Source organism: Pleurodeles waltl, chromosome 2_1 (genome assembly GCF_031143425.1).
Source record: "Pleurodeles waltl isolate 20211129_DDA chromosome 2_1, aPleWal1.hap1.20221129, whole genome shotgun sequence".
NCBI classification, from domain to species: domain Eukaryota; kingdom Metazoa; phylum Chordata; class Amphibia; order Caudata; family Salamandridae; genus Pleurodeles; species Pleurodeles waltl.
Genome location: NC_090438.1, coordinates 101038298 through 101064237, shown reverse-complemented (window position 1 = coordinate 101064237; position 25940 = coordinate 101038298). Strand labels below are relative to the sequence as shown.

At 43.8% G+C, this 25940-nt stretch overlaps 1 protein-coding gene across 3 annotated transcripts in view; it reads left to right on the top strand.

The window, feature by feature from the left end:
- LOC138261655 (actin-binding protein WASF3-like) overlaps nt 1–25940 on the top strand; it is a 288156-nt gene that overhangs the window by 100022 nt on the left and 162194 nt on the right. For all 3 annotated transcript variants that reach the window (XM_069210859.1, XM_069210869.1, XM_069210847.1), the window contains exon 2: nt 23933–24092. In XM_069210859.1, coding sequence (XP_069066960.1) covers nt 23960–24092 — 133 coding nt within the window. In that variant the 5' untranslated portion in view covers nt 23933–23959. The remainder of the gene's footprint in view (nt 1–23932; nt 24093–25940) is intronic.

Here is a 25940-nt window from a genome sequence, read left to right as displayed (position 1 = left end):
CAAAACTGGTCCCCAGCCCTCCAGCCAACCGGGGAAACACCCGATGCCCTGTACTGCCAGACCGGCCTGGACAGAAGGTAGGGTAGAGCGAATACAAATGAAAACAAGCATTTTTCATGGCCAACAGGTCTGGCCTTGCTAGGCAAACTGATGTGATGGCTATAGGTTTATTTCTTTCCTGCAAGAATGTGCCACAAGTATAAAATATATTTTACTCGTGATGTTTTTTTCGTAAATCACACACCGTTCAGTTGTGCCATGAATTTTATTATTAATATTTATGAACCGGACAATAATAATATAAATAAATCACTACCTCAGCAAACACTCAAATCTCAGACAGCTGCAAAGTTACAGTGTCACTTAAATACATTATAACAACTTAAAGGATGCAGGAAACACCCTAACTGCAGGCAAAAATACATGTTATTTGAAGTTAATCTAAAAATTAAATATTATAAAAAACGTACTTTGAGCCGACGTTATCACTAAAGAGAAAGGAACTCTTTTAGGAATATGTGAACAATACGCACAGGCTTTGTGCAGTCAAAGTGAAGAAATCCAATGGGTAAAATGGGTTGACCCGCTGTGGTCAACAGGAACAAAATCCCTTCTCTCTGCATATCATGTATGATTTTTTTCTAAAAACAATAGTCTGGTGAGACATCTAAACAGCTCATCTAAATGTCATCAGAACAACATACACATATACATTTTACATTAAAACAGAAGAGAAGAACATTCTAGTGTAATAGGAAACATCAAGGTTTCGGTCATTGATTGGCCAACCTAACAGCAAAAATAGAGGATAAGAACTAGTGTCTAATTCAAGCCGGTGGGTTCTTGTGCTCAGCCCCGGCTCTTGTCAACACCGGCTCTTTTGACAGTCTGCCACACGGCGGTGCTGTTTGTCTTCTTTCGAGATAATCACAGCTATAGTTGTTTATTCATTCAGTGTACTTTTAAAGTGACTAATACCTGCCGCCCAAGCTATAGATATAGTGCTGGGGGTCTGGAATAGTCTGAATTGTCACACTTGTAGGAGTGTGATGCTTTGTAGTTGTGTTGGTCTGTCATTGGTAGAGCTGGCCGGGGCAATGGGTTTTGCAAGTTGCAGTGGTCTCCTGAGAGGGCCATGGTACTTATGTTTTACAAGTTAAACATTGATAAGTACATACATAAAATGTGTTTCAAAGACTGTAAAGTGAGAAGAATGATACATATGAACAACACACAGGAAAACCCACGTATCCCACAAATGTGTAAAAATGACTGGGAGGTCAGTAAGTGTGAAGGCAAATCATAATTGGGACTGAAGATGAAAGACGTGGCTTCCCAGAGCTTTAAAAAAATGTTTTACGTGAGAAGGGATAGCACAGATCTCTACAGGAAATGAATACCATACCTAGGAGCGCTTTCTGAGAAGGATTCACTCACACTTCTGTGTTCAAAGTTGGTCTTTCCATGAGAAGGAATTCGTGTGGAGCAAGGACTGCCAGAGATAGCATGGAGTTTTCCCAAGTAATTTGTTGCCTTGAAAAGTGGGATTTCTGCATGATATTGTTTTACTATTCCCTTGGCTTTTGTTGCGGGGTAACAAGAACTCCCAGTACTGGAATGAACATGCGTACTCTTCTTGGCAATGCAAAGACAGTATTTACTAACTGTCGCGACAGGGAAGAAGGCACTATGGACTCCACCCCAGCCCTGCTGAAACTACCTCTGGGATTTTTCAAATGCCTGACGCTGACAGGCCTTTTTATACAAATCAATACAATACTTTATTACACTTAGTAAATAATAGTTGACTTGCAAGTTACACATTTAAGATGAAAAAACACTCAAAGACATGTGGCCTTGTAACCCTGAAGTCCTGAACTAAACCATTACACATTCTTCATTATACTTCTGACAATGCTTAATGACAGAGCTTTTTTTTTGCCTATGAATGCTTGTGTACTTCATGGTAGTGCAATTTACTTAAAGTGTGTCCTGGCAGCATTGTGTGTCTGAGACCTTTGTGTGCTCAGAACTTAGGGCCAGATGTAGCAAAAATAAAAATTGCGACTCGCATTTTGCGAGTCGATGCGACTCGCAAAATGCGAGTCGCAATTTGGTATGCCAGGAAAAAAAACGGTCCGATTTAGCGACTCGCAGCCGGACTCGCAACGCTGTGTGCGAGTCCGCAGATTGCGAGGTCGCACTTTGCGAGTGTGCAAAAAACGAACTCGCAATTAGCGAGTAGGTGTCGCAAATTGCGAGTACCTTCAAAATTGCTTGCAGGTGCAGCAGAACACTCCAGAAAGCACACCAGAACACTGCGCAGGCGTCGCAGGGCAAGACCATCTGGATCCGGGATACTTCCTCCAACCAGCAGTGAGGCACATCTGCTGCGGGGTCAGCGCCTGCAGAACAGAATATTGGGCAGGATTAGTGGGGTGCTGCACCGCTTTGTAAGAAACAACCATGCAAGCATGCAGCACCTCAACAGACGCATGGACCTGATGTGCCAGAACACTGGGGACATTGCCTTAGCCATCAGGGAACTGGTGGGTGGACTGCTGGGCCAGGCAGAGGCTGGGCGGCGCAGAGATCGCCAGATAATGCTAAGACTGGACAGGATGGCCACATCGATCGGCAGGCTAGCCATCAATACAACAGGCCTGTCGAGGAGGACAGTTGGCCTGCAAATAGAGATGGGCCATTTTGCTGGGGATGTTGCCAGGGGCCTGGGACGTCTCACACACATAATTGAACTAATGGAGACATGGGAGATGTCGAGGGCCACCGGGGAAACACCCCAAGACAGTGAGGAGGGCTCCACAGTGAGCAGTGTCTCTGCCACTGACAGTAGGGTGCTAAGGAGTGGTAGGCAGAGCACCATGGACGCAGCAGGGACCAGCCAGGCTGGCAGGAGGGGCAGGAGATCTTAGAGAACAGCCAGGAGAAATAAATGTGGCACATGGCGTTAATGTGCCACATGACTGGTTGGCATTTTCCTGCCCATGGACAATTTCATCTTGTATATAGTTAATTCATTACATTAATAAAACAGTTATTTTTCTTCCACTTAACAAAAGGAGTGTTTGGTTAATGGGTGAGTATGGTGGGAATTTACACGTACCGTCCAAAATATTGCGTTGCAATGTGGTCCCGTCTCAGTCTGCCTTGATTAGCTAGACTCCTATCCCCATGATGGCGATGTGGTTGTTCTTGCTCTTCATCATCAGGATCTGGGTCTGCAGGGGTGAGAGGTAGCCCACGTCGGGTGGCTATGTTGTGGAGAATGGCACATGCGACCACAATTTTGAATGCGGTAATGGGGGTGTATTGGAGGGCACCTCCACTGCGGTGGAGGCATCTGAATCTTGCCTTCAGGAGTCCGAAGGTGCGCTCGATCAGGTTCCTGGTCCTCTTATGCGCACTGTTGTATTGCCTCTCTGATTCAGTTCTTGGTGTTAAAGACGGAGTCATGATCCAAGGCCTTAGAGCATATGCACTGTCACCTGTTGGGCACAAAAGTACACTGTTAGGAAGTCCAGATAGTCGTGCACAGTGACCTGTGTGTATGTCTGCAAGTGTCTGTGGCTCTACCTAGGAGGTAGCCGTCTCCGAATTCCCCACGTTCCAGGCGTTGATGTATCCCACTATGCCTAAAAATGTATGAGTCATGGGTACTGCCTGGAAACTTAGCTACGATGTCCGTGATGACGTAATGGGCATCACAAACAACCTGTATGTTGAGTGAGTGGGTACACTTTCTATTGCGGAAAATGTGTTCCAGATTAGCAGGGGGGCATATTTGAATGTGTGTCCCATCTACACATCCAATGACATGGGGAAAGTGGGCAATGCGGTAAAAGTCCAGCTTGGTGCTGTTAATTTCTGCCTCATTCCTTGGTAAGTATATGAAGTGAGACCTGTGCGTGACTAAGGCATCTAGGAATGCCCTGAGGAACCTTGACACTGCACTTTGGGATACCCCACCTGCCACGGCAATGACCCCCTGATAGCTCCCTGAGGCCAAGAGGTGCAGTGCGCATAGTACTTGCACATGCGTAGGGATGGCGCAGCCACGCAGAGTCTTGTGTTCTAGCTGTGGTTTGAGTAAATCTATTAATTCTAGAATGGCTGCGCTGCTAAGGCGGTATTTATCATAGATCTCCTCTTCAGTTTGCTGGAAAAGAGTCTGCCTGGTTCTATATATCTTCTCCTGTCTGTGGCCCCTCTTCCTCCTCTGCTGGGCTGCGTGGGCTCTCCTCCTCACTGCTATCAGGTATATCTCCGCCATCTTGAGTAACCCAGATGGCTTCTGGGTCTCCTTTTATACTTTGGTAATGGTTACCACCTGCTCTGAGTTAGTGGTAAATGGGACATGCAAACTGGGCTTTTTGTGACTAGTCGCAATTTGCGAGTTGCAATTGCATATGGGTTGCGACTCGCAAATTGCGACTCGCAATTTGCGGGTCGCAAAATGGGGTCGCAACAGATGCGACTCGCAAACGGATCCCATCGCTTTTTGCGAGTCGGAAATGGGCTTTTTGCATCCCATTTCCGATTTTGCACTGTCGCAAATTGCGATTCGGCCCGTTTGCGAGTCGCAAACGTTTGCTACATCTGGCCCTTAGTTTCTTCCCTGCACCAATTGTTTAACCAAGCACCTGTGTGCTCTGGGCTAATTCAATTATAAACCTGATGTCTAATCGGGCCACAATCTGTTTGAAGGCACAGAGTGTGTACCTGGGGACTTGTGTGCTGATGTTGTAAATAGTTTTAAGTCTGCTAGACATGAGTTGGCCTTTAACTGAAAACCCTTTCAAGTTTACTATTCCACTACATTCTAAAGTGAGCTGTTCACCTTGCTTGTAGCGGTGTGGGAGTTGGGCTTGAACTGGTTTTTAATTACAAACAGCTGTGTGGTTTCTGCTTGGGCTTGACGTTGCGTGATATTTTCATATTTTCTACATCTTGTTTATTTGTTACATTTTCTATAACACTTTTCAAGGGAGCCATTGCAGTGTGATAAGGAAAGGAGTTGTGTGGTCAAATTTAATTTTAGACACCAGCCTGGCTGCCGCATGCAGGGCAACCTTCATGGGAGCAAACTGGACCTTGGGCATCCCAGACAGGAGAAAATTGTTATACTGTCACATTTTTTAAATTAATCTCTTATTGATTTTCTCTTTGTTGGCAAAACACACTGGTCATTATATTATAGGAATAACAAGGATTTTAAACTTTTAAAAAATAAACAAAATGACACTGGATTCATTGACAGACTTACACTCCCAGTCCAACCCATCTCATAAGTGTGAGCTTGCACCATAGAATTATAGCCTGCAGTAGTGGTCTACACCGTCTTAAAGACCCACTCTATAGTTAAAGGCCCCAGCCAAAAGTGAGGGCCTTTAACAAGGGAGCAGACCTTTAATGGCCTGGATATCCCAGCTACGGAGGGCTATAAGCCTTTTAGAACATTCCACCACTGGAGGGCAGAATGTTATAATAAATAAACATAGGCCTCACGGAGCCTGAGGGGATTCAAATCCTCTCGGGATCTGTGAGGCCTTTGTGAGACAAACATTGGAATGTTGGAGCTCCGGGCTTTTAACAGCCATGAGAAGCCCAGAGCACTCCATTGTCTTTAATGGAGCTCACAACAATGCAATGTTCTAATATAGCCTTATAGCCCACCGTAGCTGGCTATAACTGCCATTAAAGGCCCGCTCCAATGTTAAAGTCCCGAGCCAAAGCGCATAACTAGCATCAAATAAAAGTGCAATGTTTCTACAGTAGCTACTTATCAAGGAGCAGGTAGGGGTCTCATATCCCCTTAGGCTCTGCACAATAATATCTGTAGTTCTTCTTTTCAATAGTATTCTACATTTTCATTTTGTTTGGGATACCTTCCTTTCTTAATATACATTCTAGTGTCCCTAAACTTTACTCATGGTGGTCTATTCTCAAAGGGGTCAGTGAGAAGCTGCATCATTGTCTCCAGTTCCACCTGATCCTCAGGGAGTGTATTGTCTCTCCTTACCCTTCCCCTCCTCTGCCATGGCCCACTCCATCATATCCTTAACCCAGCTATTAACGTTTGGTGAATCTGACTAAGCCAGTGCATGACTATTCTCATTTTAGCTAGTGCCATTCCTAATGCCACAAATTTCCTATAAATTTTCCTTTTTTCTTCTTAGGTTTCAACACCTGCATGCACTGCTTCATGGTAAATTCTGGGGGGGCACCTATGCAATGCTTTAATCTACCAACCACCTTAGTCCAGAATCCCTGGATACAGGACATTTCCAAGTCACATGTATAGAATTTGCTGCCTCATCATGACATCTAGGTCATTGCATTGTTCACCCCAGATAAATCCTAGTTTAATCAGTGTCAGATAAGTCACATGGATGTAGTTGTACTAGGTCAGCCTAAATTGTCCATTACTCTAAAGGTTTTTAACTGTCCGACAGACTTTCTTGGTCTCAAAAGCCATTCAGCTAGATTTAGTTGCAATTTCTCCTGAGCCTTTAAACCTATCTTTAGTGTATCTGACCAGAGTGCTCTATACATGTTGGTTAATAATTTTCCACTTTGCACCAATGATCACATTGTTGACATCATTTGAGTTGGCTCTAGCGACTCAGGGAATGTAGGCCAGATCTCCCTAGCAGTACGAGCTAGTTGGGTATATTGCAGCAATTAGTCCCTCCCTATTCCAAATTACACCTATGCTTCCTCAAACATATTAAATCTATTCCTAGGGTGTAGATAAACATGCATCACACATCTGTGTTTTCAACAGACCACCAACATATCTCTTGTTTTTTGTGTGAATGGCCGAACACTGCATATTTGCATGTTCTTTGCAAAGGGTGAATTTTTCATAAAATTCTTGACAAGTTTGTTCCACGTTACACATACTTGTTTAATTACACAAGTATCTGAGTAGGGACATTTCTACCCATAATATGTCTTGTAGTGGAGTATACCCATGTGACCCTTTTGGATAAGTCATCTCACAATTCTCTTTGTCATCTAACCATTGCGCCATATACCAAATCCAGAATCTCGAGTCACCCTCTGCCCCATTCCTGTTTTAGGGTGCTTAACTTATCCCTGCTTCTTTTACTTGCCCAAATCATATTCACCAACGTTGATCAATTTCCATAAATGCATTCTGTGGCACCTCAGAGATTGGCCCTTGGAGAACACAGAGACAATGTGGTAGAAACACCATTTTAGCTAAGGATACTCTGCCCATTACTGATAGTGGGAGTGCATTCTAAAACTTAATTGAGGCCTTCAGAGCAGTAAGCACCCTGTCCATGTTTATCTTATGTCTGGCTGCCTCATCACAGGAAATTCATAATCCGGTGATGGAAAATCTGTTGTTACTCAAGAAGAGTGCTGGTCCTGCAGCACCTCATCTGACAGCCGTCTAAGGGAATAGTTCAGATTTAATATACAATCCTGATAGGTCTCCGTATTCTGGGATAGGAGTAAAGTAAATTGTATCACAAAGGTTCACACTGCATCTCCCACATTTAATGAAACTATATGAAGGTTGGTTCCCACCTGGACTCACCAACTTTTCGACACCATCTTTAGTCTGCACGCCAGTGGCTCAACAGCCAGTGTACACCAAGGGTGACAAATGACACCCTGTCTTGCCCCCTCTCCATTTCCATGCTTTTCAAGACTATACAGCATGGCCTGACCTTAAACATAGTCTTAGTATATAATAGCTTGACTCACTTAACATAGAATTGTCCTGTGCCTATGGACATCAACACCACCCACATGTAGAACCAGTCAACTAACACCTTTCAGTGCCCGGTAGGCCAGAGCTAACAAGGTATGGATTACACTGGAAAGTCACCTAAGACTGCAAAGTGTGTTTCTTTGTGGTGTGAAAGCACACTGTACTATGCCTTCTATCACTTTCAACAATCTATTTGTTAATATTTTATTAAATATTTTCCTGCCCACATTTATCACAGATAGTGGGCAGTAATCTAACATATATAGGATCCTTTTTGGGTTTCGGAGTAAAGACAATCAACACATCCCTCATTGTTGCTGGAAGCAGCCCTGTTGTAAATGCCTACGTATAAACTTACAGCAATTTATCCATCACCTGACCTACACATTAGCGATACAGCTACCCGGAGGTGAAGCCTTCTGCATTTCCTGTGTTGCACTGACCACTTCTTCCCCGGTGACTGGTAGTGCAAGCATCTCCCTCTGCTCCTGTGTTATACACTCCAATAGGGAACAGGTTTGATACTGCATGAGGCTGGGTATATAACTCTTGTAAGTGTGTGAAGAAGGCACTATTTAGTCCTGTTGGAGTCAGGATTACATTGCTTTGTTCATCTTTCACCATTAGTAGTAGAGTGTAAAATTGTTCTCTTTTAAGAACTTTGCAAATAATCTAACAGTCTTGTCTCCCTGTCATATTAATACTTTGTAACGACTCAGGATTGCACAACTGTTCCCAAATCTCATTTCAGAATGAGTGAATTGATCTGTTGGAGGAGTCTAAGCAGATGACAAGTACTTTTATCTCAAGATTTATACCAAAAGCATAGATTCAGTTGTTTTCTGAGGTCAAGCCCAGGGGCTTGGTGCGTTTGATGATTGAGGACTCGTAGCCCAAAATGTTTAGGTAATGCAGCCCGGATTCAGCCAGCAAAGAACTTTGAGGTGGATGGAGGTTATGCAGGATTTCCTTTTTTCAAAGGATTCAGTTTCAAGTAATGTTTCAACATCAAGAACTGCATCTTCGCAATTCTAGGTGATTGAGGGGATGTCACTCAGAGGGAGGAAACAATGCAGCAGTGTGTCATTGGCATAGATATCAACACAAATGGTGGAGTACTGATGCATGACTATGTAGGTAGACATCCACAAACTTGTGAGTTTGTGGACATTCACAAAATGTTTGCAGGTTCCTTCCCACCCTGGTGACAGTCATAGATATTGTCCTGTGAAGGGTATCAGTGAGCCCTTATGTAAGGGAGCAAGGTTAGGGAACAACCCCAAAACTGTTATGAGTGTTGTGAAGTGGTTTCCCAACAGGGTGGGGGGAATGTTGTCAATACAGATGATGTGTTTAAAAAAAGAACATCACATTTGGCTGAGAGGAACATATATCTTACCATTGTGGTGCTAGCAGGCAGGTTAAGAAATGTAAATGAGTTATAAAGAAATGTTTATAACTGCCTATCTGTACCTGGATTACCTCCTCCGATCTCTTTTAATCTTCAAGACCAACTTCAGGGCTTCATCGGAAAATGTTTTCCTGTCCAAGGCACAAACAGCTCTATGGACCTCGAACTCAGCAACTGAGGCTTGAAGTAGACTTCTTGCAGTTTCAAAAGTGAGTGAAGTTACCTCTCTGCCATAATACCTTCAGACTTTGTAAGGTCTAACTTCCTCTATGGCTCCAAACTTACATGAAGAGCATACTCTCCTTTAATTTACCAGCCTGATGCCTAAGACAAGTCTCCTCTATTCTGATCATAACCCTTGCAAGATCAAAAGGAGACTCTTTTCTTTTTAGGGCCTCTCAAATGTATACCACCGTACACTGGAGAATCCTTCAAGAATGGGAACGTGGTATCTCTGGCCAAGACTGTGGACCATTAATGGACCTGTTCACAGCTTATCAACTATCCTGCTTCCTTTCTCCATTTTCTGTTCACCCAAAGCACTTAGTTGTGATGTAGGAAAGTGGAATCAAGCATTTAACACAAATCTCACAAGAATACATGGAGTCGAAGACAGCTGTGAAAGTCATTTTACTCACATATCTGTGTATCCCATGTAGTTTACAATGGAGATCACCAATGAAAATGTTTAGATGAAGGGTGCAGGCTTTGTTCCAGGATGCGGTCATTGATGTTACAGAAGAAAGGTTGAAAGGTGTTTGTTTATCTTGTTTGAGTTGAAGACCATGAAGGAATGAATATAAGATTCACAAGTCAGAAGGAAAGTTAACCATGATGACAAATTTGGTGTGAACCAAAGTGCTTTTAAAAGTTGACAAGATAGAATCAAGAAATGTTGGAGGAGGCAGAGATAGGTCGCATCCATGATGGCTGAGATTCAACGTACTATGGGCATGCCTGGGTGCCATTGGTAGTGGGGCACAGGCAGGGAGGCACAGTTGACACCAATATTGCTGTTTTTGACCTCAGCAACCACTCACTGCGGCTGGGGAAAGTGGGGGGAAGTCTCACCCCAACAAGCACTGATCAAGGTCTTTGATAGTGCGTGTCGGGTGAGTGGGAAGCAGCCTGGGCTTTAATCATACCTTCAGCACTGGCCACATGAGGACTTCAGAGGATTAGATGAGTGGAGAAGGCGGCAGATCTCTCGTTTAAATTCTTGATGTAAGCTGCTAAGAGGCATGATTGGTGCCAGCAATGGAGAAGTTGGCCAGTCTGCTCTGAAGGTGCTGCAGTAGGAAGCCGGTGGTGAACGGCTCACTTGATGTGTCCCACAGTGACTCATTGCAACCCAGAGGCCCTTGTCCAACAGTGAGTTCCCACATCCCAGGGGCCCACTTATGGCACGTGGGCTGGAAGCACTTGAGGTGCTAAAAACATTATAAATGACAAGTGAAGATGGCCTGGAGCTCAGACTGTGCACAAATACAGAATATCAATTGGATAGTTCTTGATGATGTGTGGAGGGATACTGGATGAGGCCTTACATCAACTGATTGCTCTGCACCCTGCTTTTCCCCGGCCCAACCGCCCTCTTCATTGTGTAAGGGTTAGCTCTATTGGTGGGTCTCACACTCCACATTGTGTGGAAATGGACAGGATTTGGATGCTTTGAGTAAATTGTAAACTGTATCTCGCTGAACTTGTGCCTTCTGTGGATTGAGGTTCTATGCAGTCTTTTTATGGGCTCCAAGAAGACACCTGCCTATGGCTGGGACCAGGACCAGCCTTGATAGCAGCATATTGCACAGACTTGGTGGGGTTATTTTAGCACCATGATAGTCCCTCCATGTGCCATATCTCAAGCCAGTCGGCCACAGGGAGATACTGGGATACGACCCTTGCTCTCTTTTAGCATATCTGATCCCTAACTACTGCACAGGGTCTTCTTACCTTCTCCTTAGGTGTTCTGAATGGTGGTGGGCAGGTCAATCCCTGCACACCCTCTATACAGTGAGGAGGCTGTCCATGACTGAGACACACACACGAGTATACATACACTGCCACCACAGTGAGTGGCGTACTATCCTTCTCACACTTCGTACCTTATGCTAAACTCCAGAAACACCTTATATTCATGGATGCCTTTGTCGGCTGGCAAAGGAAGGGCCCACAGACACAAGCTCATTCACCATCAAGGCATCCATTACAATGGTCCTTGACAGTACAGAAGAGATGAATTCAGAGATAAGGTCCATCTGTGCTGACATATCCGCCTATCACTCCAGACTTGACTCTCCACTGTACTGTATTACTATCTGGAATTAATCAGTCTGTCTCCAAAGTGGGGCCAGGAGATTTTGTCCTTCCACAAAAAGGCTGTAAACCTGGAAGACAGGAGTCAAAGAAACAATGTCAGGATTTCTGGGGTCCAGAGGTCAAAGATTAAATCAACATGATGCCCTTCCTAGGACAGTCCCTTCCCAGGTGGCTGGAAGTACACTTATCACCCATATTGGAGTTTATGAGGGGTCATAGGGTACAGTCGGCATTCCCTGGAAGGCAGGTGCTTCGCTATCAAGAAGCAGTGACTAATCAAAGCATCATAGCAGCTTAATGGCCGATTTCTCTACTAAAATGAGAGTTTGTTCATCTCAGCAGAGTTTTCAAAGGAGACAAATATAGAGAGTAAGAAATTTGTTTCCCTTCACCCGTCTCAAGGCTTTGAACATTCTGCTACGAGCTTGGAAGGGACACAAGCTATGTACGTTGTTCTGTACCCTGACCTCCTGTTGCTTCCCATCCACCTACTTTTGGATACCTTCCCTGCCTGCACTGTTAAAGTTGTATGCAATTTATCTTTGATTTGAGCATCTGGTTCCCCCCACCTTTCCACCATCCCATACCCCTCTTTTTGTCACCTTATATGTTGATTTCATCTCACTTGACGTAGGCAGCCCTCATAGCTGCTGTGAATCTCCTTTCTATCTAGAACTAGAGTAGTGATGAATGGAGTGGGTGTAGAGTCTGTCTTTCCACAATTGGAAGCTGGATAAAGTCCATTACTTTGCTGTCTCTTACCTGTCAAAGTAGGGTATTGTGTCAATTTCTGTGAACCCCAGTCACCTGGCCTGGTATCCCTTTCCCTCTCTTATCTCTTCCTAATAATTGTTCCTCTTTTCACTTCCCCAGCCACCTCCATATTCTTAGGATCCCCTTCATACATAGGTGCAAACTAAACAAACTGTCTTTAGGTTGCATGAGTCATTTCCCTGTGCTGCAAACTGCCATAGCCAGACTCACCCATGACCCGCAGTTCTACCCTTGGGTATGCAACAAAGTACACGTCTTCATTGAACACACAGGGCACGATTCACAAAGGTAAACATCGACCAAAAGTCTAAGTTTATGACTTTTGGTATTCCCAAATAAGTTATAAGTAGTATCTTTACATCTGTAATCGGGGCGGATCTCAGCCCTGAGTGCGGAGATTCCACCCGAGTGCCGACATAAAGATACAACTCATAACTTACCTTTGTGAATACCGAAAAGTAGTAAAGTTAGACATTTGGTCAAAACTTAGACCAAAAGTCTAACCTTACATTTGTGAATCAGGCCCACAGTTCTACTTCTGAAGCCATGAGCTACCAGACACCTGCAGCCACAGCCCACTGGGCGTTGCAGCATCTTTGAAGGCTCTAAAACATCATATCCTTGAATGTTAGTGGATTAAGCGACCACACTAAGGAGCGAAAAGACCCTCATTCCGAGTCGCCAGATGTTGCCTTGCTCCAGGAGACATGGCTCTTGCTGTTGGGTGCAGAAAAGCTGAAGTGCAACTGGGTAGATACGATACATTATTCTCGCAGCACATCCAACCTTAATGGAGGCCTGATGGGCTCCTCATCCATTAAACGTGGTGGAGTGGCGATAATGTTTAGGAAAACCCTATCCGTATCAAGACTGGAAGCATGGACTGGCAGCGGAGGCTGCTTTGTTTTTGCTGAAATCACAGTACAGGACAACGGGCTAGTTCTGGGCCTCAGAATGAGTTCCTTGGGAAAAACAAAAAATAAATAGGTGAAACTATGGAATTAATGCCATTCACTGGTAATAGCCTGGGGCTACATTCCAGTCCATTGTCTTTGTGCCCAAAGTGCCACTACCTCAGACAAGAACCAGGCATGTGAAAATCAAAGTTGGACTAATCTTAATCCATTAGGACCAACAATGGCTTGCATATGACTGGTCTCTGTCTACAGTGCTGCAGTGGGCAAAATAACGAGGAACTTTAATGCCTCCTAAGTTCATACATGCCAGCCCTCCCGATTCAAAAGGGAGACTGCTGATTTTAAGTATAATATCCTACCTCCTGATATATGGTTGCAGAAATCGAATTTTGACTAACCTGCTGGTGACAGACAAGGCAGCTCAGAAACATATGCAGGGCCACTGGAATTATGCAGTAGGGGAGGGCCAAATTATCGGGCAGTGTTAACTAAATTATGTAGCAAGAAAAAGGCAAATTATGCAGCATTATGCAGCACATTTTGTGATAATTTTACTTCATTATTTTGTCATTTTGAAACTTGTTAACACTGTCTTGGCACTAGATGAACTTCATTAGTACCAGTTTAACGCCTACATTTAGCAGCAAGGTACAGAAAGGTGACTAGTAAACCTTTGCAAAGGGCCTTCCACTGTGAGGCAACATGGGTCGCTGTATTTTCAGTACCTTTTGAACCATGTAAACTAGAAACAACTTTTTTAGTGAAAATCTGCAGATTATGCGGCAGACAATGGATTACGTGGCAAATGCAGCAAATATTATGCAAAAATCACCGCACCTGCACAATTGCATAATTCCAGTGGCCCTGAACATTTGTCTAATCTCTGCAAATTAGTTTTCAGCCTGGTATCTTAAGCCCACCTTAAAGGCAGATACGAGTCTGTATAGGTTTAAATGTGGGGGATGGGCGGGCTCAGGGGTAGGAACTGAGGAAGGGTATTCAGTGCCATACCCACTTACTTTCTGCGCCTACATTTGGCAGGATTCAGGGAACAGTGACTGGTTTAATTTGTCGGAGCGTGCTTCCAATGGCCTGCTGTTGCAGCTTACCGCAGCACTCTGATGCACTGTGGCAACCAAAACACTCAACACCTTCTTTGCCACAGCTCTTTATATGCTCCTGGATGAAGGAGAAAGCTAAAACGTTGATCCAATCAGTAAAGACAGAGACATTCCACAGCAGCACATAGAGGCGGACTAATGAGCAGAGCTTTGGGCACCGGCATTCATTCTTTTACAAATTAAGCACTGCTTGTGGCTCACCTGGGAGCAAACCAAGCAGCCTTTAAGCTACTTTGCTCTAGAATCAACCAGAGGGACTCAGTTCACCATGTCTGCCTTATTGACAAGAAATGCGCACTTCAGAGCTCTGAAATTTTCAGATCCTATAAATTAGTAATTCAGTTAAGATTTGGCTTTCGTATTCTGGGTCTTATAATTCTAAATTTTATACATCGGACTACGAATATAAAGGAATAGAGCTGTGCAGTGCCTAAATTGTGGCCGTGTTTTCCAGTGCTCAACACCTGCACTTATTTCTAAACACCGGCAACTATCATGGGATTCCACCACATGGGGGAACTGTGTGTTTAATCTTCTGCTGAATTTATCACTTCAGTGTTTATTTAAAACTTTGCATTTAAGATTGATAAATCCAGCACGTAGGTAATGCTGGTACTGTCCTTCGGCAGCAGCGGCAGGGCCACTTCCTATGGGCCTTGGGCGCCGGCACTTAATATTTTACAATTTAAACACTGGTGCTGCAATGCCCTCTTCACCCAATGCTCATCACTCTTTCGTTCCATTTGAAGCTGGAAAAGGCTGTACTCCAGAAGAGAAAACATGCAAAATGGTAAATGAATTTAGGAACGAGGCTGCAGGAAAAGGAAAAAGAGATGGCAGAGAATGCACAACAAATTGTAAAAAACAGTGGACACTCTACACTCGATCTCAAATGCAACTTATAATACACTTCAAGAAAAGGGCGAGAACATATGCGCAGCAACACGCTACTTATCCAATAATATAGCCTTAGAACCTGCCGTAGCAGGCTCTACTGGCTATTAAAGGCCCGCTTCCGCATTATAGGCCCGAGCCGAAGACGAGGGTCTTTAACAAGGGAGAGGGCCTTTAATAGCCGGTAGAGCCCGTTACGGCGGGTTCTAAGGCTATTAGAACATTCTGCCACTCAGGGCAGAATGTTCTATTAAATAAAACAAATTCCTCACGAAGCCCAAGGGGATTTAAATCCCCTCGGCTCCGTGAGGCTTGGTTCACAGCTCTTGCTGTGAACAAAGCGAACATTGGAATGTTGGCGCTGCGGGCTTTTACCGGCCAGTAAAAGACTGGAGCACTCCATTGTTTTCAATGGAGCTGCCAACGTTCCAATGTTATAATATTATTTATTATTATCTACATAAAATGCAGGCGTAGCCCATCCTTCAGGGCGGAGGTGCCACGCCGCCCCACCTTTTGCCCCTCATGAAGAGTGTCTGTCAACAAAGGTCAGCCTGACAGACACTCTTCATGTTCAGGTCAGGCAGCCAGGAGTGAGACATGCGCGATTTGAGCAGACTCCTGGCAGCCTGAGCTGAACGTTGCTGGGCTGAGGAGGTCACAGCTCCTATGGGCGTGACCTCCTCGGCTCAGCAAAGGTGCCTCGAGGCCCTCCCCTGGGTGACGAGGAAAGCGTCACCCATTGACACTCGCCCTAGGCGCTTCAGGTTTAAGCCCTGAAGTGCCCAGGGCAAGTGTCAATCAGTGACACTTCGTCACAGAATGGGGTGGGGTCAGCAATCTCACTGACCCCATCCCACTCTGTGACGAGGCTGGGACTGCTGCCTTCCCTCATTGGCTGGCCTAAGGTCAGCCAATGAGGAAAGGCAGCAGTCCCAACCCTCCTGGAACCTCGAGGCTGAAGGTAAATGTGTGTGTGTGTGTGGGATATTTTAAATTGAATGTTTGGTGCGTACGCGCATGTTTGAATGTTATGAGTGTTGTTAATGGATGTGCGTGCGTGCGTGTCTGTGTGTGAAAGAATGAGTGTGTGTGTGTGTGCTTCCGCCTGTCCCCCTCTCTCCTAAAGCTGCCGGCCGCCACTGATAAAACGTATTCATAAAAATAAAACACTTGATACCTACATGTAAATTACACTCATTCTTCTTTCGCATCCACACTCACGCACCTCACAGAAACCGAGCTAACTAACTGATTGTTGACACAAAATGCAAAAAAATCAATTTCAAGAGCAAATATCTTTGCATCACCAGTGATATATATTATAATTGCTTCACTCAGAATGCTACAAATGCTCATCTCCATTAATCCTCTTAATAGCTTATATCCGCGAATCAATCCGATATTACATCACATAACGCAATTTTAATCTAGGAAAAAACCCAATAATCGTTAAAAAAGTCCATGTATCTTCTTGGTGGAACCGCAGCAATCAGATCGACACAAATTTCGCACAGGATTAATGGAGATGAGCATTTGCAGCATTCTGAATGAAGCAATTATAATATATATCACTGGTGATGAAAAGATTATTTCCTTTTGAAATTGTTTTTTTGCAATTTTTGTCAACAATCGGTTGGTTAGTTCGGTTTCTGTGAGTTGCGCGATTGTGGATGCGAAAGGAGTATGAATGTAATTTAGATGTACATATCAAGTGTTTTATTTTTATGAATAAGTTTTATATATTTGTATACTCAACCTATGATAGATAATGGTAAATGCTATTGGATAAGTAGCGTGTTGTTGCACATATATCCTTGCCCTGTTCTTGAAGTGTATTATAAGTTGTATATGAGATCAAGTGTAGATTGTCTACTGTTTTTTACAATTTGTTGAGTATTTTCTCCCTAGGTTGGACCTCGCTATATTAGCAGGAGGCCCTTTCCTTGCAGAGATGGCAGAGAATGACAGCCCATCAGGTTGACTTGTCCTACATTTATGACATTAATACTAATTAGCCGCTGTGTGTAGGACCTATTTGTGTGAAGCACAATTCATTTCCTAAAGATAGTGAAGAAACTCTCTTCCAGTTGCCCCTCCACACTGTTTTGAGTTATTTGTACCTTGGCAGCATGAACATACCTCAAAATAACCACATCTCTCCACACCTCAACAATCTCTACTGGCTCCAATTCCATGAAAGATGTAGGTTCGAGCTACTCACCCGTGCCTACAGAACTCTCCACTGCACCGGTCCAGTTTACCTCAACCACTTTCTCAACTTCTACTAACCCACCAGACACCTTTGATCTGTGTCCCAGACAAGAGCACAGGCAAGAGCACACCTCCCTACATCAAGAAGACCAGAAGCGGAGGACTCTCTTTCTCATACCTCGCAGCCAAGACCTGTAGTGACCTCCTGCACCACCTCAGAACCTCCCCATCCCTCATGGACTTCATAAGGACATGGCTCTTCCAGATGAAACAGGCATGATCTCCTCCTCCTCCTCCCTCAGGTCTGCTCTACTCAGCGCCTGGATACTCTCATGGGAAATTTGCCACACTCTACAAATTTGCTTAACATAACATAACATTGGCAGCCAAGCACTTTTCTGCTTTTATGTTGGCATGCATGAGAGTGGCCGAGACGAATTCAAGCATTCTACCCGTCACTTTTCTTCTCAGTATTAGTTCAGGCCCCCTTTTTAAACTCAGTTCCGTAGACTACACATATCTGGCACCTGAGCGTTACTGACAATTGTGTAGCAAATAACACTTCTAGAAACCCCATTAAGACCCCACCAACCCTATATGAATACAGGGTTTCATCTCAGCCTAGGGAGGTGCTAGGATTTTCTTGTTTTCTTTGCTGCATTTTATTTCAACTATCCTACAATTCCTTTGTGTATCTAAAGGTCTTGATTATTCTAAATCTGGCCCCGGGTTTAGATCTTCAGTTGCTATGCTACCAAAATCATCACTGCTAGACTTCGCCCCTTTTTTAACACACATCTTAGGAGCCAATTCACAAAGCACAGATCTATTCCCACAGGGTCGCTCCTGCGTTTAGATTAGATTTCAAGTTTTTTTGAGATCCAGAAAGAATTATAGGAGTATAAAACAGGCGTAGATCTACGATCACACTAAAGTTACCAGCTGGAATATTTTGCATCAGTTTATGTGCATCAGCACACACTTGTTTCCGCATTTCTCCACTAATAGAAATAATTTTCACTGTGGAAAGTCCCTGCTCAGTCAAGCCCATTAAGGTGCAGACATTCACGCCCACCTCCACCATGAAAATAGACTTGAAATTGACTGTCTCCTACTGTTTTTTACAGAAGCAGCTGTCGTGAGTTTCATGCGTGGAAAACTACCTACACATTGGTTGTGAATACCCACAAATCTACACGTTTGTGGAATCCATTTTATAGGGCAGCCTGTTGTTGCAGTGAGCTATCTAAATCCCATCATCCATTCACGTCCGGGGAATTTAGGCGCACACAATAGAATCAGCCCTGTGTTTGTTCTGCTGCATCAGTCATCCTCATTCTCTGATAGATGTCTTTGCATAAATACATCAAATGTGAGGCTCCCTGGCTCCTGTTGCCTGGACCAAACTAACTGCATTTCTTTCTCCTTTAAATGCGCTCTGCTCTGCAACAATCATCTCTCACTTCAGCTTGGCACCCATCCACGCCTGAACAGAGGCCCATATTTAAGAAAAAGTGGCTCATCAACTATGATGCACCACTTTTTATGCGCCCCCTTACGGGTTCTAACGACACCATGGCTGCATCGTATTTATAATACGGCGCACCATGGCGGTCGTTAGTATAAAAGCTTCAAAATATTTTACGCTATTGTGGTGCGTTGCTACACTAGCTTCAAAAAGTTTGACACTAGTGTAGAAAAGTGCAAGGAGGCCCACAGGTTTCTAAGGGAGCATCATTTTAATGCCTGCTCTGAGCAGGCGTTAAAAATTACGGCAGACATGGGCAGTGAAATCTTATAATTTCACTGCGCCATTTTTGCGGGCCTCCTAGCGCTGGAACTCCCCCCTTGCATACATTATGCCTGGCGCAGGCATAGTGTGGCGCAAGGGGTTACAAAGTGGCACAATGCATGCATTACGCCACTTTGTAAATATGGCGCGGCAGAAAAGCCACTTTAGCACCGCCTTAATGTAAAAAATATGATGCTATGTTGGTGCTAAGGTCTCTTTAATAGGCCCCTGTATATATATAAATATATGTGTATCATGTCCAAGATCAATTCTAATGTAAAAAACTGTGTTATTAGTTGAGAGGGGTGAGAGGCAACTCTAATAATAAACACAGTCCTTGTCAGGGTGAACCACAAAAGTCACTAAATAAATGTGTGCTAAACCCTCTGGCAGCTTGGCACAAAAGCAGTCAGGCTTAACTTAGAGGCAATGTGTTCAGTGTTTATGCAGCACTCAAACAGTAACAGAGTGAAAACAGAACATAAGAAAAATCTCAAAACAATTTAGAAAAGTAGAGAAAATTGTGTTTTTAAAAAATGACACCAAAATGACAGAAATTCAACAGGTAGACCCGGAGTTATGAATTTTTAAGTTTTAGGTAAAAATAGTACTAGAAGCACCAAGCACCAGTTATAGTTATCTGGTTGCAATGGACCGGGTCAATGCCAAAAGTTTAAGCCGACAGCAATGGAGCACAGCTCAGATACAGGGACCAAGTTCGTCCTGGTGGAGAGTTTATTTTCTAACTTGGTCTAGTTCCACGCAAGGAGCCTCAGTCCGAGTTTCACTTTGGCGGTGTGGTCTATGTCAGCATGTGGTCTTTGTCAGCATTTGGCAGGAAACATGGGGCAGTTGTCGAAATGAAAAGCACAGTGTGGGTGAAGGATGGAGTCTGTAGCAGGAAAGGTAGCGTTGGCTGTTGGATACCCTTGGTGAAGTGAGCTCACACTCGTGAAGAGACTGTGGATGGTTCTTTTTTGATGCGAAGATCCCAGAACATCTGGATTTTCATCTGGAGTAAAGTTCTTGCAGATTGCAGGTTGGAGGAGTACATTTTGACACTTGCAAAGCATCCAGAACCTAAGGAGGCATCTCTTGGGTGGTCAGGATTCACTCCAGCAGGGTCTATTAAAAGTGCTAAGAAAGGTCCAGTTCGTGCTGGTCAACTGGGCAGTTGCAAGCCTCTGGAAGCTTTTTTGTCTCCCTGTAGTGCAAACAGGTAAGTCAGCTCTCCCCTGGAGTCACTTCTGGGATGGGTTGAAGTCAAGCCGGCCTTGTCATTTTTCAAACATCAGGGAAGCCTTTCTTCTGAATCTTCTCAGGTCCAGGAGTGTTTTAGTTTCTGAGGTTGTCAATTTTATACTCAGTGCCAGGTGTAATTACTGGCTTGCTCCCTAACTAGTTCTGGCTACTTATTCCTTCTTCTCTGGGTTTGGCTCCAACCTGACTAGGGGGACAAAGGCAAGGGCACGCTTGGTGTTAGTTCCTTTGTGTGTGCTGCAGGCAGGTTCCATTGAAGTGTATTTAGGGCAGGGCACGACTCCCCCAGCCATCCTGTCAGGAAAACCTGCTCCTTCCACACCCAGGCCCCTTTTGTCCTCTGTCGCGAAGGAATACACATCACACCACAGGAGAGCCTTTAGTGTTAATGTAACCTTGGACACTAGCAGAAAGGCACATTTGGTTTAGGCAGGAAAACGGCAACTTTCTAAAAGTGCCATTTTCAGAATAGAAACTTAAAATATGGCTTTGCCACTAAAGAAGATTTTAAATTACAATTCAAATGAGTGGAGGAACTATTTCTCTATCTGCTCCCAAACTGATGTTATCGCTTTCTAAGTGTAATAGGGTAACCCAGTGTTAGTCTAAGAGAGAGTTAGCTTTGCTATAGTGAAAACAGTCTTTATGAGTTTTTCACTGTTGGATATGTAAAAGCTAAGTACACATGCCCTAGTTTTTAAATATCACGCATCCTGCTCTGTGGGCTTTTAAGGCCTACCTTAGGACTGACTTATCAGTATTAAGGTTTAGGCCTGGCAAAAGGTTATTTGCCAAGTCAAAATGGAAGTTTAAAACTGAACTACAGGCTGCAACGGCAGGCCTTCAGCATGTGTACAGGGCTACTTTAGAGTGTGACAGAATGGGTGCTGCAGCCTATATGTATCATTTAAATTACAGGCCCTGGGTACATGTAGTACCATTCACTAGGAACTTATAAGTAAATTAAATGGACCAATCAGGGGTATACCAATTTTACTCCGTGTAGAAGAGAGAGATCAAGCACTTTACCACTGGTTAGCAAAAGTAAAGTGTGCAGAGTCCTAAAAATCAACAAATGCAGATTCATCACACAAAGGCCGAAATCTGACGCAAATGTGTGGGACATTACCCTGCTAAAAGGGTCAGGTCCCACACATTTGTTAATATAGTAAGCGAGAAAAGCACCTGAATTATATACCTACTGTCATTGCAGAAAATCCTGTCTCCTCAACAGACTGTTGCTTTATCTCTAATGCATCTAAATAGAAGCTAAGATAGATCATACAACACCAAAGATGCTCCAGTACAAACCAAGAAGAGAGAATCGAGGAAGGCCAAGAGCATGAGCTTCCGCCTATAAAAGAGGAATACCATTTTTTTGGCATTAGCACTTATTGGCCATTGATATGTTTTCAATTAGAACTCCTTCACACGTTTCAAAAGTATTTTGAAACTGTGATGGTTCAGGCCAGGTACTACAAAACTACAGAGAACAGCTGTTTACTGGTATTACTGTTAAATATAATGAAACACTGAGGGGGTTATTCTAACTTTGGAGGAGTGTTAATCCGTCCCAAAAGTGACGGTAAAGTGACGGATATACCACCAGCCGTATTACGAGTTCCATAGGATATAATGGACTCGTAATACGGCTGGTGGTAAATCCGTCACTTTTCCATCACTTTTGGGACGGATTAACACCTCCTCCAAAGTTAGAATAACCCCCTGAGTCTGGTATGTGCAATTTCAGTTTTATGCTACTGCAGCTTTTGCATGCTTTCACAATGGTTTTACTTGACACATAGATGGGCCAGCTGGGGTCTGCAAATTAGCTGCCATGCTTAAGCGTGGCACACATGCACTGGTAGGTATTTAACACCATCCAAGTCTGTAGAGTTCCAAATATGACAAAAAACAAATAGACAAGAAGAAAAGGGGGAATTCCTACAGAAATACAAAATTAAGGGCTCAGTTCACTAAATATGTGCATACTAGGATAGGGGTGGAAAAGTAGTCCTGCATCAAAACCTTCATAATGAATTTTTGAGAGCCAAGCACACACCCAGATCATTCATTATCAATAATGTTTGCGCCCAAGCAGAGGCAAAGATGGAGGTCTGCAGGTATCAAAGTCAAAATCCTTACATCTGTTGCTAAAGAGATCACCCTTAGGCTTTTATTAAATTTGGGTTTCTCTGCTAAGAACACAATATGAAATGCCCCTTGCATGCAGGGAAATTTCTCCCCCTAGATCCAGGCACACTGCCTCGCATGGCAGCTTCAGGCCGAAAACATTAAAGACAGAAGCCAGAAGCCCTGCCCTAAACAGAGCGGGTCACCTGGTGCTGTGACACCAGGGGTGCTGTGGCAGATGAGCCCACGCCAAGAGGTTCCCAGAGACGTGGCCAGCAGGGGTGGAACTGTTGCAAACTAAGGGGCATATTTACAAGAAAGTGGCACATCAGTCGCAATGCCCCATTTTTCTTGTGTCGCCCCTGCCCCACTTAACGACACCATGGTTGCGCCGTATTTACAATACTGTTAGGACAATAGCGTCAACATTTTGTATGCTATTGTGGCACCTTGCTGCCCTAGCATCAAAAATGTTGACGCTAGTGCAGCAAAGCACAGGGAGGGCCATTGATTAAAATGAGTGCTTTGAGCAGGTGTTAAAAATGACGAAAAAAAATGGCGCAGTGAAATCTTGCCAATTTCACTGCACAATTTTTTCAGGCCTCCCTGTGTTGGAACGCCCCTCTTGCATACATTATGCCTGGCGCAGGCATAACCTGGTGCAAGAGTTTACTTTGTAAATACGGCATGGCAGAAAGGCCTCCTTGATGCCACCTTAGCATAAAAAAAATAATGCCAGGGTGGCGCAAGTTGGCGCTAGGTGCTTGGACATACGCCTCTTAGTGGTTCCCCTACTTCTAAATGTGACAGAGGAGCAGCGGGATGGCAGCGATAGATCTTCATTGATTCAACAGTGGCACTACAGCTATGCCAAATAATAAATGAACATCTCATGCCAGGGGCTTTGTAAATTCAGAAGATTGAAAAGAAAAGACCACAGATTTGTGAGCTAGAGAAAATTCCACCCCTTTGGTCAACTTGCAAGCATCTGCACAGAGGATGAACGTCAGCCCACAGATGCCGAATGTTAAGCGCTTGTAGGCTCCCTTACCAACAAGGCAAGCAACACACTGAAACTCACAACAGATGTCTTAGTATTTGGCCTTCTAACAATAATGAAAGAAAATCCTCCCTACACAGTGGAGTCTGCCACTGTTGATTGCATCTTGGGTTACCTCTTGCAGTTTCTACTTGAAGACGCCTCTTTGGGTTATAAAAAACACATATCATTTCTTAGTGAAAAAAGGAGTTGACTGAAGCAGTTTTTAACACTATGAGAATGTCTCTCCTCTGTTTACTGACTTCTTTTCATTGCATGTATGTTTTTTACAGATGCTGAAGTGAGCTTACGCCAGAAGCATGCCGTTGGTAAAAAGAAATATTGAACCCCGGCACTTGTGCCGAGGGACTGTGCCAAATGGGGTCACCAGTGAACTGGAGTGCGTCACAAACAGCACCCTAGCTGCCATCATTAAACAGCTGGGGAGTCTCAGTAAGTTACCCTTAGTGGAGACATTCTACCTGATTCATCTGTTAAAAGTAGTGAATTGCAAATACAGATTTTTTTAAATGTATGTTTTTCTATTTTGAAATCCAGTCTACTAAAATTTGGTTTGTTCTACATTTATAGTATTGGTTCAATGAGAGATGGCAACAGTATGATGACATTTGCATTTTTTGATATGGGTTGAATTCACACACACATACACACAAGTAAATAGGGCTTTTGGATCTCGGTTTTTATCAGTCAATCAATCACTTGTAGAGTGCGGTGCTGTCACCCTTAGGGTATCTGGGCGCTGGGGTGCGATGTCTCTATCGAAGAGTCAGGTCTTGAGTCTCTTTCTGAAGTCTGTGAGAGGGTGCGGTTCGGAGGGGGAGGGGTATGTCATTCCAGGCTTTGGCTAGGAGAAAGAGCGGCCACCGCTGTGTGTGCGAGGGCCAATCGAGGAGGAGCACAGGAGTCTGGCGGGTTGATGGAAGTGTAGTCAGTGGTTCATGTAGTCTGGTTCTTGGCCATGCAGGGCTTTATAGGGGTAGATATACTCTCCAAGCTGCTGCTTTCATGATCCCTGAAATTAAATACTGCATGGGTACTGCCAACGGTACCAACCAGCAAAGGCTTTTGTAGCAGCTGCTACCCTTGGCTACACCTAATTTCTGAGGATACCGAACTACTAAATTATTCATTGTTCCTAAAGTTTTTAGTGGAGGTAAGTGATAATTGGTATGAGTGTTGATTACATTGGAAAACGACTGGTCTTGAACTTTAGACAGGGGATTTGGACTAGGCTAATACATGAAGGGTGGTGGAAAGTAGATGCCACAGAGCAACATGTTGGCAATTCAGAGTTACATTCGATTTTATAGATCACTTATCGATGCATTTATGCAGTGGGTACAATAGTCTCCTCCATGCTCAGCCCTCAGGATCTCTCTGTTTCAGCACAGTCCCTGGAGCACTGTATACATTGAAGGTTTTTCTCTAAGCCTAAACACCATAGACATTAACATCGCCGTAATGCACACCAGACAGATCACAACATATTACAACACATCTGTCAGTCTTAACTTTGAGTACTACAGATTACCTGCAGTCTCTCCACAGAGGAATATAAACCCATGGACTATCTGCATCTTAGCTCACGTTCTATTGAGTGCATAAGATACAGAATAAAAATATAGAGAAACCAAAATAGTTACTTAAATAACAATTATACTCATAGAGTCAGAGATTGTTTTGAGTGGTATTGACGTATCAGGTTTTTCACCATTTGCTAATGTCTTTAAACTATTTCTTTATGAATTATACATGATGGTGGAGGTTGTTTACTCTGTCAGGATAATGGAGTAAAGTACTCCGCTGCCCTGACGGACACCCCACTGGTCAAGCGTTCCTTTTAATGCATTGTAACTTTGAAAGATGGCTCTGTCAACATGATGGCGCTGCACAGCAAACACGTTTTTTTTTTTTTTAAATTTATCAAAAGAGAAACCAAAACTGGGATTTTGGTTTGGAAAATAAAAAAAAACAATGCCCCCTCCCTTGCCATGGGAGCTTTCTCCCATGGTTAGAGGGCCTCTTCTGCAGTGTCCACTGCCCCTTACAGGCAGGTGATGAAAGACACTGGAAACGGGCCATGTGTTCACCCACTCTACAGGGAGTGCAGAATTATTAGGCAAGTTGTATTTTTGAGGATTAATTTTATTATTGAACAACAACCATGTTCTCAATGAACTCAAAAAACTCATTAATATCAAAGCTGAATATTTTTGGAAGTAGTTTTTAGTTTGTTTTTAGTTTTAGCTATGTTAGGGGGATATCTGTGTGTGCAGGTGA